At 45.2% G+C, this 12,150-nt stretch overlaps 1 protein-coding gene across 1 annotated transcript in view; it reads right to left on the bottom strand.

Annotated features, from left to right (window-relative positions):
* The window catches only part of lars1b (leucyl-tRNA synthetase 1b), a 30,216-nt gene extending 18,078 nt beyond the window's left edge, over nucleotides 1-12,138 (bottom strand). The window contains exons 1-18 of the mRNA XM_084473942.1: nucleotides 12,048-12,138; nucleotides 11,619-11,740; nucleotides 11,181-11,268; nucleotides 10,908-10,988; nucleotides 10,412-10,552; nucleotides 9,989-10,150; nucleotides 9,069-9,181; nucleotides 8,566-8,629; nucleotides 8,303-8,391; nucleotides 7,792-8,017; nucleotides 7,434-7,521; nucleotides 6,251-6,327; nucleotides 5,583-5,636; nucleotides 4,891-5,031; nucleotides 3,763-3,840; nucleotides 3,495-3,580; nucleotides 2,066-2,131; nucleotides 1,473-1,555 (exon numbers count right to left, since the gene is read on the bottom strand). Of these exons, the coding sequence (XP_084330068.1) occupies nucleotides 1,473-1,555; nucleotides 2,066-2,131; nucleotides 3,495-3,580; nucleotides 3,763-3,840; nucleotides 4,891-5,031; nucleotides 5,583-5,636; nucleotides 6,251-6,327; nucleotides 7,434-7,521; nucleotides 7,792-8,017; nucleotides 8,303-8,391; nucleotides 8,566-8,629; nucleotides 9,069-9,181; nucleotides 9,989-10,150; nucleotides 10,412-10,552; nucleotides 10,908-10,988; nucleotides 11,181-11,268; nucleotides 11,619-11,740; nucleotides 12,048-12,053 (1,765 nt within the window). The 5' untranslated portion in view covers nucleotides 12,054-12,138. The remainder of the gene's footprint in view (nucleotides 1-1,472; nucleotides 1,556-2,065; nucleotides 2,132-3,494; nucleotides 3,581-3,762; nucleotides 3,841-4,890; nucleotides 5,032-5,582; nucleotides 5,637-6,250; nucleotides 6,328-7,433; nucleotides 7,522-7,791; nucleotides 8,018-8,302; nucleotides 8,392-8,565; nucleotides 8,630-9,068; nucleotides 9,182-9,988; nucleotides 10,151-10,411; nucleotides 10,553-10,907; nucleotides 10,989-11,180; nucleotides 11,269-11,618; nucleotides 11,741-12,047) is intronic.
* Between the last annotated feature and the right edge of the window lie 12 nt (nucleotides 12,139-12,150).

Here is a 12,150-nt window from a genome sequence, read left to right as displayed (position 1 = left end):
TGTGATTAGAGATAAACAGCGCAGGCAATAAGCGTTCAAGGTATATTAGAGACACGCGTATGCATTTATGTACACAGAAAAACACAAAGCATAATCTCATGATCTCAGTCCGCTCATTTCAATGGGTTGTCGTCATCTGTTGATTTTTTCACCCAGTGGAAAAAAAGGCTAGATTTGCAGATGGAGCCTTAGTTGAAACCTATGAATAAAGACGTCTCTGGGTCCAGGGGAGGGAGGCAGCAGGGTAGCTAGTCGATTAGAAGAAGAAAGATGCCTCAGGCAGTGCGATACACACCACCATGTGAGTCCATTATACCCCTGAAATTGGTGTGTGTGTGAGTGTGAGTGTGAGTGCGTGTGTGTGTGTGTGTGTGTGTGAGTGTGAGTGTGAGTGTGAGTGTGTGTGAGCCGTCAGTGAGGTGATATATTGGTAGCCCTCTGTCTCCATCTATAGTCCAAAGGGACCAGCAGTAATAAGTCCTCCTCAGTGAGCTACGGAGGTGGGGACCAAGGCCAGTGCTTTCTCTACACTCTTTTTCCTCAAAGATAAATCTGTAACAATTAATTGAATATATGGGAATTCCTTTCACGTTTTTACTTTACTATTCTTTATTTACACTCGTGTTTTTGTGTTAGTTTGACATTTGAATGTTTCCAACTTCTGCACAAAGACCAAATCTCCCCTTAAGCTTAAAGTATATAATAATTGCATTTGATGGTACTGCTAGAATAGGGTAACATGCATGTATGTTAAAAAGTACTCCTTATTATTCTCTTATTATTCTGTTAATTTCTGCTAGCCGAGTAGCCCAGTCTGCTGTGATTGGTCAGCACGCCCACTCTGCTGCGATTGGTCGAATACTTTGCGCGTGTGTCTGCAAATAGACTGAAGAATAAGTCCCGCCTCCGAGGCTCCGGTTCCCTCGGTCAAATGTCTATGGGTAATAACGCGGGGTTTATGAATGATCGTACATAACAAACTCTGTAGGTGGCGGAGAAGTAGAAGCTGCGTCACGTTTTGAACACTTTTTCCATCTAGTTTCGACTGGCTTTTTGGATTGTGGGTGCCGTTAAAGTAGTACGATTATAAATGCTATTTTAACGGCACCGACAATCCAAAAAGCCAGTCGAAACTAGATGGAAAAAGTGTGTAGTTGAAAATGTGACGCAGCTTTTACTTCTCCGCCCCCTATAGAGTTTGTTATGTACGATCATTCATAAACCCCACGTTATTACCCATAGACATTTGACCGAGGGAACCGGAGCCTCGGAGGCGGGACTTATTCTTCAGAGGTCTATTCACACCACTGAGAAGTGGTAAACATTGCTGGTCGCCGGGAGGCGGGACTTCTGCACTTCAGCCCCGCCCACTGCAGTCTGACCGCCTAAAGCACAGGGCAAAGACGAAGGCATGATATCACCCCTTTAATGTACACTCACTCACTCACTCACTCACTCACTCACTCACTCACCGAGGCCGTAGGTCCGGGAGCAGGCGTGCTCCTGAAGCCAGGACAACGTGGCCTCAAAGTTCTTCCGGGTCTCCTCGCAGAACCTGAGCGTCCAACACAGTCCAGTACAGAGCGGTCAGACCTACAGCAGCACTGACACAACCTGAGCAGTCCGGTCCAGTCCGGTCCGGTCCAGTCCAGTCCAGTCCAGTCCAGTCTGGTCCAGTCCAGTCCAGTCAGACCTCCACCCAGTACTGGCTGAGCCCCTCCCTCTTCAGTGTGCTGAGCAGCCCTCTCCTCACTCATTTACATACTAGCTGCATGTTTGTGTGTTTTTCTTTATCTTCTTCATCTTCTAATATATATGATGATTATCTTCCCTTCAAGGGAAAGCACGATATTATCTGTTGACATCAAATAAAAAAGGTAAATTTTTTAACCCAATCAATGCACGGCTGTCCTGGCGTTGTTGCTATGGCGATGGACCATCGCCATATGTGTAAGTGCATATTGAGAAGTCAACTCAAACCCCCACTTCAAACGTCCACAGACACGTCATCACATCTGAAACCATGTTCATCACAACACCGTGACGTCCAGAGAAACGTTCTTACGTTTCCAAAGAGCTCAGAGCTTGGTTGGTCTGTGCCTTCCACTCTGCATCGCCGTAGTCCAGATACCTAGAACAGAAACACACCGAGCATGAACACATGGAGAAATAAAAAGCATCCACAGCAATATAGTCTGAATTTGCTGTTATTAAAGACTAGCCAAAAGGGAGAAGCCAAGGGTGTATAAATCATCTTGTGAAAATAAATCCATAAATAAATGATATTGGAATTTGGTTAAATTATATATTATAAAAAATTATAAAATATTAATATAATAAATATAAAATATATCAAAATTTAGCTCTAGTGCCGGAGCTAAAAAATGTACACAGATAGTGTTTAACAGAGATGGGTGTGCGGCTTGTTTGAGGCGCGTGTCTTCATTTAAAAAGTCTTTGGTTTCATGTCCAATGCTGATAATTACAACACTGACTGAGGGCCAGTACAAAGAGTCTTAGGGCCAGTACAAAGAGTCTTAGGGCCAGTACAAAGAGTCTTAGGGCCAGTACAAAGAGTCTTAGGGCCAGTACAAAGAGTCTTAGGGCCAGTACAAAGAGTCTTAGGGCCAGTACAAAGAGTCTTAGGGCCAGTACAAAGTGTCTTAGGGCCAGTTCAAAGAGTCTTAGGGCCAGTACAAAGTGTCTTAGGGCCAGTACAAAGAGTCTTAGGGCCAGTACAAAGAGTCTTAGGGCCAGTACAAAGTGTCTTAGGGCCAGTACAAAGAGTCTTAGGGCCAGTACAAAGAGTCTTAGGGCCAGTACAAAGTGTCTTAGGGCCAGTACAAAGTGTCTTAGGGCCAGTACAAAGAGTCTTAGGGCCAGTACAAAGTGTCTTAGGGCCAGTACAAAGAGTCTTAGGGCCAGTACAAAGTGTCTTAGGGCCAGTACAAAGTGTCTTAGGGCCAGTACAAAGAGTCTTAGGGCCAGTACAAAGTGTCTTAGGGCCAGTACAAAGTGTCTTAGGGCCAGTACAAAGAGTCTTAGAGCCAGTACAAAGAGTCTTAGGGCCAGTACAAAGTGTCTTAGGGCCAGTACAAAGAGTCTTAGGGCCAGTACAAAGAGTCTTAGGGCCAGTACAAAGTGTCTTAGGGCCAGTACAAAGAGTCTTAGGGCCAGTACAAAGAGTCTTAGGGCCAGTACAAAGAGTCTTAGGGCCAGTACAAAGAGTCTTAGGGCCAGTACAAAGAGTCTTAGGGCCAGTACAAAGAGTCTTAGGGCCAGTACAAAGAGTCTTAGGGCCAGTACAAAGTGTCTTAGGGCCAGTACAAAGAGTCTTAGGGCCAGTACAAAGAGTCTTAGGGCCAGTACAAAGAGTCTTAGGGCCAGTACAAAGTGTCTTAGGGCCAGTACAACGTGTCGTAATTTAAAAAAGGATTGAAGGAAGAAAGCAACGGTAACCTTTAAGTTTGCAAAAGGGCGGATGGGGCACCTACCACTGATCACAGAGAGCCACCACACACTGGTCCCCCGAGCGAGACATGATCTGCTTCTCTGGCTCCATGTAAACTGCAGCCTCCCCCTGCGGGGGTTAGGGTTAGGGAGAGAGCGATCAGATCGCTCTCAGCACAACACATCCTCCAGAAGGATGATCAGTGAGGCCCTTTTCAAGAACACACTCACCACATGGAAAACCATTCAGAAAATGAGATACTTTGGATTCAACAAAAACAGTGAAAACACAAGAAGGATCCGACAGTCTACCCTTTCCACCAGCATCTTCTGGATGGGCTTCTTCACGTCCTGGACCTTCTGCCCTTTGTAGCCCTCGACCAGCATGATCTAAAGAGAGGGCGTCAGCAGCAACATCTCAGAGAAGAGGCCACACTTCCGGAAAGATGATGGGAAATGAATTGCTGCCCAGCCAAGGCCAGACTGATAATCATTGTGAAACTCTAACTTGAATATATTGCTGGCCTCATGAGGCTATTCCAACTACAGCACCTGACCAAAGCATAAACTCTGTTTTCCTGCTGCAAGCATTTTTATTGTCTTTTATCACATTGGAAATGGCCAGACAAAAGTCTTAATGGCTGAATGGTATAAAAGTAGAAAATAACTCCTGACCCCACCTCTAAAAAATCTATGCCCAATTCTGGGGCTGCAGGGCTGCCTCTGCCGACGTTAATGCCCCTTTGATTCACTTTCAACGGACAGGTTTGTCGCATTAACGCATGAATCACTAGTTTCCCGGCATACAGTATCAGCCAATAAGAAGTGAAGCACGCAAAAGCATGTGTTTAACCCTCATGTGTGTGTGTGTGTGTGTGTGTGTGTGTGTGTGTGTGTGTGTGTGTGTGTGTGTGTGTGTGTGTGTGTGTGTGTGTGTGTGTTCCCCTACAGGGTGAATCCTTAAAAGGAAAAGGACCTGAGGCCTTTGAAGTGGTTTTGGCTGGAAAAGCACACAGTTATTAGAGCTTGCCTGTCTTACTTTTTTCATTTTCCACAATAATCTTTACATTAGAATATTTGTGTGAATGAGCATTGTCATCGGATAAATGAAGATACTTTATTTTGAATGTCACAACAATGTTGATGGTAGTCCCTGGAGGCTCACCCCCTCGTAGAAGCCCTTCAGGTACACCCTCTCCCTGGAGGCGGTGGAGACTCACCCCCTCGTAGAAGCCCTTGAGGTACACCCTCTCCCTGGAGGCGGTGGAGACTCACCCCCTCGTAGAAGCCCTTGAGGTACACCCTCTCCCTGGAGGCGGTGGAGACTCACCCCCTCGTAGAAGCCCTTGAGGTACACCCTCTCCCTGGAGGCGGTGGAGACTCACCCCCTCGTAGAAGCCCTTGAGGTACACCCTCTCCCTGGAGGCGGTGGAGACTCACCCCCTCGTAGAAGCCCTTGAGGTACACCCTCTCCTTCGCCTCGGCCAGCTTCTCCCGGTCGTTCTGGCTCTGGATCTTCAGCTCGTCACACACCAGCGGAGCAGAGAGGCTCCCTAGGCCTGGGATGTCAATGATGGGGATCTGTTGTGCGCGCACACACACACACACACACACACACACACACACACACACACACACACACACACACACACACACACACACACACACACACACACACACACACACACACACACACACACACACACACACAGATGCTATTCTAAAAGATGCTGTTGGATTTATTTGTTTATGTACATTCATTATGGATATCATTTGTACGTAGTATTGTATCAAGGTTAACAGTAAGTGATTGGTAATATTAAACAAGGCCAATTTGACAGTCAAGGGTGGTATATGCTGCATATATGACTGGAACCCTAGTCACACAAATGGGACTTGTGAGAGGGTCATTTCCCTTTGTTCTGCTTCATGTTTGTTGAGAGTAATCATGCTCCTTCATGTGGGGAATCAGAGAACATAAACTCTGCCAGCACTAAAAAGTGTCTGCAAAGGTTTTAAATCCACCCCTTGTAGGATTGCCACCGTCTTCTGAAAGCTTCCTCTAGCAGGAGCTCTCCTATAGCAGAGCAGCAGGACCGCTGGGCGACTAGTGGCCTTACTGCAGGACTTACCGGCTCAAAGGGCAGCACCATCCTGTCCTCAATGCCATACTTCTCCCTCAGGGCCTGAACCACAACAACAACAACAACAACAGGGTCAATAGGGAATGGACGCACAAAACAACAACAGGGTCAATAGGGAATGGACGCACAAAACAACAACAGGGTCAATAGGGAATGGACGCACAAAACAACAACAACAGGGTCAATAGGGAATGGACGCACAAAACAACAACAACAGGGTCAATAGGGAATGGACGCACAAAAACAACGCATTGAGTGGACTGCAGTGGTCGAGGAACTCAAACGTACTTTGAAGCTGTGTGTATACTGTATACTTTGTAGAGGTGAATCAAAAATGATCTAATAATGAACTTTGATTTATTTTTGACAACTTTGCAACGAACGACTCCGTGTAAGTAATTATCTCAAAACTCCACGGCCACAGTCCGCAGCGCAGTTTGTACCGACGTTGCGTTCTGTGATGTTGGCTCATTTTGTAACGCCACTAGGAGGCGCTGCAGACGGTAAGAGAAAGACCTGTGTTAAGACGGGCAGAAGAACAATATCTTCTCCTCAGCCCCCCTAACAGGGCCCCCCCCCTCCCTGTTTGCACACTGCTTCCGTTCCATCGGGAGACTTGAATGGACTTTGCTTCAGCGTGGGTGAGATCAACGCACCTGTTTCTTCTTGATGTCCCTGAGGGCGGCGATGTCATCGGGAGCGTCAGACGGTACGCTGGTCACCACGCCGGTACCTACGGGACAGACCGCCGTTATCACACACACCTCATTAGGGCCAGTACGGGACAGTACGGGACAGACCGCCGTTATCACACACACCTCATTAGGGCCAGTACGGGACAGTACGGGACAGACCGCCGTTATCACACACACCTCATTAGGGCCAGTACGGGACAGTACGGGACAGACCGCCGTTATCACACACACCTCATTAGGGCCAGTACGGGACAGTACGGGACAGACCGCCGTTATCACACACACCTCACACACACCTGGGGACTCACTGGCCAGTACAAAGAGTCTTAGGGCTTAGGGCCAGTACAAAGAGTCTTAGGGCCAGTACAAAGAGTCTTAGGGCCAGTACAAAGAGTCTTAGGGCCAGTACAAAGAGTCTTAGAGCCAGTACGGGACAGTGCGGGACAGACCGCCGTTATCACACTCACTGCCATCGGGGCGTTTAAACGTCTGCTCTCTGGGTTGCTACGGCTCATATAGATGGCAGATTGGTTTCAACCCCCATGCACACACACACACATACGTTTACACAGAGACACAGAAACCCCATCAGACATGTACCAACACCTGAGCGGGACCCAACCAATGAGGATCCTTCCCTTAACGGCTCTCCTCTATGGAACGACTTTGAGAGGAGCCGGCCATGAAGATGAGCATTATCATTATCATTATCATTCCGCACATCCACAGCCAATGGTCATGGCTGAAATGGTTTACAGGTGACAATCTGAAGATCACATTAGCTGCTCCCATTTTTTAAAGAATCCATTTTGAGGTTCAATCCATTAAACAATACGGGAATAGAAAGACATTCAGTCTGATAGCAGCTTACTACACCCATGTTGTATAAGAAGACCACGACATCCTATTCAAGTGCTGCCATTGTGATTTCAGACAAGGAGCCAATTAGTAAAGGAGAGGAAGGCATCTCATAGCACATTATGATGATCACATGATGATCACTACACGTCACTACATTATGGTATGTAGCTGGACTAACGAGAACAGTCCGTGAGAAAGGTGCTAGTCAAATCTACACAACTCAAATGGGTCCATTGATTTGTATGTGGTCCACGACTAAATGACGTCATGATGTTTGTCCTACCCTTGTCCTCCTTGATGGTGAGCATGGGCAGAGCGTAGATTGTCTTATAGGAGGTCAGCGGGGCACTGAGGGCACAGCCCAGAATATCCTGGAAGGGAATAATACAATAAGAATAACGATGATCAAATAAACATTGACAATGCAATTGGATTTTATTGCATCGCTTTCAAGATATTATTCATCTCATCAGTGGGCTTAGCTCAGGAGGTAGAGCAGGTTGGTCACCTGCAGGTTGCTAGTTCAATACCCGGCTCCTCCTAGCGGAGTGTGGAGGTGTCCCTGAGCGACACTTGACCCTGACGGCCGTGGGGGGGGTCAGTGTGTGTGTTAACCTTTGTCTGAGTGTTAATGAACACACCTGTCCCAGGACCTCCATGATGACGGGCACCACGCCGTTGTCCCGGGTGAAGCCCTGGTAGGACATGTTGCGGGCTGCGCGCGCCGTGCTGATGAACACGTCGCCGCCGGCCGTCTCGAAGGCCACGTACTTCATGTCGGGCCGCACCCAGCAGTTGGTCTGGCCGAACATGGTCTCGGGCCGCATGGTGGCCGCCACCAGGAAGATGTTCTTCCCCTTCAGGCCACTGGGGAGCGACGGCGTTTCATTGGTCAACATCGTAGGGACTCTTCTTCACTTGGTCGATTGTATCATGAGTTACTGAGTAACGAGTGTAGCGTGAAATGAACGATCTTGTAATACGTGATCTTGTGATTTTGTTATGCATGGGCTAGTAATGTGTTTCAGTGATACTGTTGGGTCTCGGTCATAAACAAATAAGAGCACGAAAAAAGGGTTTCAATAATAAATGTACAATAGAAAAAGAAAATGCTATCCTAGCGAGGATCTGCTTTATGACTATCACTGTTACCTGCTGTAGAATACTTTGGTTTTGAATTTGGCGGGGTATGGCTCCACAACCTTCATCTTGATGAGAGTGTACTCCTGGGGTCCAACTCCCTAAACATCGTCACAAGAGGAACAGATAGCAAGTTGACTGCTACTCGTTATTTTTATGACTCTACTCACAAAAATAGACGTACGATCTCCTGAACCACAGTGGAAAGGCAATGTTTACAAAACTACGCAAATGATACATCCATCTTCAGCTTGTCCCATGTGTTCATACTGCACCTCTCCCGTCTGTCTGTCGTGGTCCATGCAGGGCTGCCCGTCCTTAGGAGAGTAGATCGTGTATCTGCATAAACACAGCGATGCGGGAAATATTTGAATTGTTTGTTTTTGTTTCAAATGAATTATTCTCATATTAGTATTCTCATATTATTAGTGCCCATGCAAAGCCTGCTATCATGCGTCTTTTTATTATTTTGCGGAATTTATCTAGTCCGACTAATCTATTTTTAGGGATTCACACCAAAACCCTACCAAAAAGTTGTCTGTATATCAGTACAGTGCACATTCGTACCATTTTTACAATTGTGTATACTTTAAAAAAATAAATATTTATAATATAATGTACATCTATAATACGAGTTGGCACATGTCCAGTTTTGATTGTCAAGTCTTTCTTTTCCAAATCAAGGGAGAGCTATTCCACCATGTTACCTTTCACAACATCACTAATGTAGTAGGCTACATTAAAAAATACATTTGATCAAACAAATATGTAAGCTCACCGTTTGCCAAATGCAATCTTCTTCCTCTCCTTCAGGGTGATGAACTGCCACCTGACAAAGGAGTCGTAGAAGGGGTTCACGTCGGTGGTGATGAAGGACCGTCTCCAGTCCACCTGTGAGGGTCAGGTTAGGTCAGGTTAGAGCTCAGAGGACAGCAGACTCCAAACAATGAGGCCAGAGATCCCTCCCCTTAACCAATGAGCTCCAGAAGCGGTCGGCCGGGAAAGGTTGACCGTGTTGGACCGACTTACAGTACAGGAGTGTTTTAAATGGATGGTGCTCAGTTAAAACATGTAGAGGTAATTACATTTATAAATACAACACCATCTCTAAAGTTTTCATATCAGCAAACACATACACTGATAATGATCTATCTGTGATAGTCAACCCATACATCAGTCGGGCTCAACTGAAAATAGTGCCAAATGATTATTATTATTATTAAGTACAGCGTTGTTATGTTGTCACTGGCCCTCGTTTTGAGTAAGCGACTATTCTAAACACGTGCATTATTTAGAATGCATTAAAAGTGTATTCCTCTCACATGAACAGGAGCCAACTCCGGAAGTCAATGGTAGCAACTAATGTATGACTTTAATCACACTAAACTCAACTAATGTATGACTTTAATCACACTAAACTCAACTAATGTATGACTTTAATCACACTACACTCAACTAATGCATGACTTTAATCACACTAAACTCAACTAATGTATGACTTTAATCACACTAAACTCAACTAATGTATGACTTTAATCACACTAAACTCAACTAATGTATGACTTTAATCACACTAAACTCAACTAATGTATGACTTTAATCACACTAAACTCAACTAATGTATGACTTTAATCACACTAAACTCAACTAATGCATGACTTTAATCACACTGAAGTGCACAGTGGCCTCAGGCTTTACCTTGACCCCCATCTGCTTCAGGTCTTTGATAGCCAGCGGGGGGAAGTACTCCAGCCAGTGCTCAGCGTTGGCGAACCGTACGATCTCAGCGTGGGTCAGACCCAGGGAGCTCATGATATCCCACTGAAACTTGGCCGTTCCCGTTTTCGCTGCTGCTTTGCTCTAAAAAGGTAAAGAAAGCATGTAAGCAAGTAAGACGTATTTTCAGACACATTCCTTGCAATGGTTGAATTCAGTGTGGATGGGCATCCTAGGTCAGTGGTTCAAATGTTACATGGTCCAATAAACACATTATATTTGATTCTTGCTGTCACATGTTCTGTATTTTGAGAGGTTTGGTGGCATCGGATCTATACTCAAAATAACGACATTGATACAGAAAGTGCATAAACGATTGTGAAATGAACACCGAGGTCCAGTTACCTTCTTGCCCTTGGCCTTATCCTTAATGATGATCTCGTCTGAGATGTCCGGCTTCTTCTCCTCCTCCTCGTCCTTCTCATCAGGAAACACCGGAGGGTTTCCATAAACCTCCATCTCCCTCTTCAGCTTATCTGCACAGGCCTGGCCACGAAGGACACAAGTCAATCAGCAGGCCCCAGTTGGATCTCTGAAGAGCTGGAGAGCCACACATCTGAACCAAGTCACTGAACAATACTAATAGTTTAGATTTTGTTTGTACTAGTATAGACTATAGACTACTCTTTAGTTTATTTTAGATGCATGCATGTAGTCTTTATTTGATTTTTTTTTTTTATTCAGCATAACACATTTGCAACAAAGACAATAAATATTGCTTCACTGTTAATCACACGATCACATACAATTCTTAAAATCATAGTATTGTACATTGTGCCACTACATGCACAGTAGTGTACACATGGACTAAGCACATAGCTCAACATAAAGAGAGACTCACCTTGATGGGCATTCCTGTGCAGTGCAGGCCGAAGGGGAAGAGACACTGCTTCCCTCTCAGGCGCTGGTAACCGACACCAAACTGGGAGGAAACAGACCGTTGTAGTTCAGCCAATCCATTCAGTTGGAATAACAAGCCCACAAAACTGTTAATACTGGAACAACATGGGACTCTAGGCATCTGCCTTTTAAAAAGAACCACACTAAAACGTTACAACTGCTTTGTCTCAGTGGTTGTGATTCTTCACCGTTCTTTGATCGTCAGCAAACTCACCTCACATTTTGACATACTGAAAGTGTGGCCAAGATGCAATCTGCCATTCATGTAAGGATATGGGAAGGTCACAAAGTACTTGTTTTTGCTGAAACGGAAAACAAACAATGCATTATAATTGTAAAACATCTCTTGTGGTATTATGACTATGACTATAACATTTTACTTCCTAGATAATTTGAATAATGCACCACAGCAATTGAGTGGCACATGTGTGTCATAAACCAGTACAAACGTCTGACTTCTATTATAGTTATAGTTATTATAGTATATATAATGCAATGTATACACACACATTTGACCATTAAGACCCAGACTGGGAAGGTGTCTGCTCTGTTTTGTGCAATTGACATTTTCATCCTTTTTCGTTGAAGAGCACTGGACATATTTAGATGACCTGGTTAGAACACCGTTGACCGGTTAAGAACTTATATTTACTTGGTGCTTTCCCCAATGGTCGTGGGTGCATCACATTCAAACGTCTTCTGCTTCTCCCACTGCTCCTGGATCTCTCTCTCGATCTTCCTCAGGTAATCCAACTTCGCTGTTCCCTTGCGCTCCTGGAACACAACAGCCTTAGTTAGCAGTGATGTTTGTGACAACGAGAAATATAAAAATAATTTAAATCAAGCCAAAGCCATCCCGGTCCGATTTGTTTTGAGAAATGAACCACTGTGTCCTGTCCAAGTGTGATTCACTGTAGGTACACAGAACCATGAGAGCTAGTCACTGGAGCTAACTTAGTTAGCAGGTTACATTTGACATGCAGCCCTATACAAGTTATATAGTATACTATAGTGTAGTATACTATAACAGCTGAAAGCCCAGACAGCAACACATACAACCTAGACGGTTCCTTCTACTTACACTCATTGTGAAGCCACACGCGGTCCTGTATGATGATGTAGTCTGAAGAAGCTCTTGCTGAGGTTCGACCAGGAGACCCACGCCACAAGCTGATGACATCTGC

This window comes from Micromesistius poutassou (genome assembly GCF_964030765.1).
Source record: "Micromesistius poutassou genome assembly, chromosome: 10".
NCBI lineage: Eukaryota > Metazoa > Chordata > Actinopteri > Gadiformes > Gadidae > Micromesistius > Micromesistius poutassou.
Note: the sequence above shows the minus strand (reverse complement) of the source record. Positions and strands in the feature narration are given on the sequence as shown.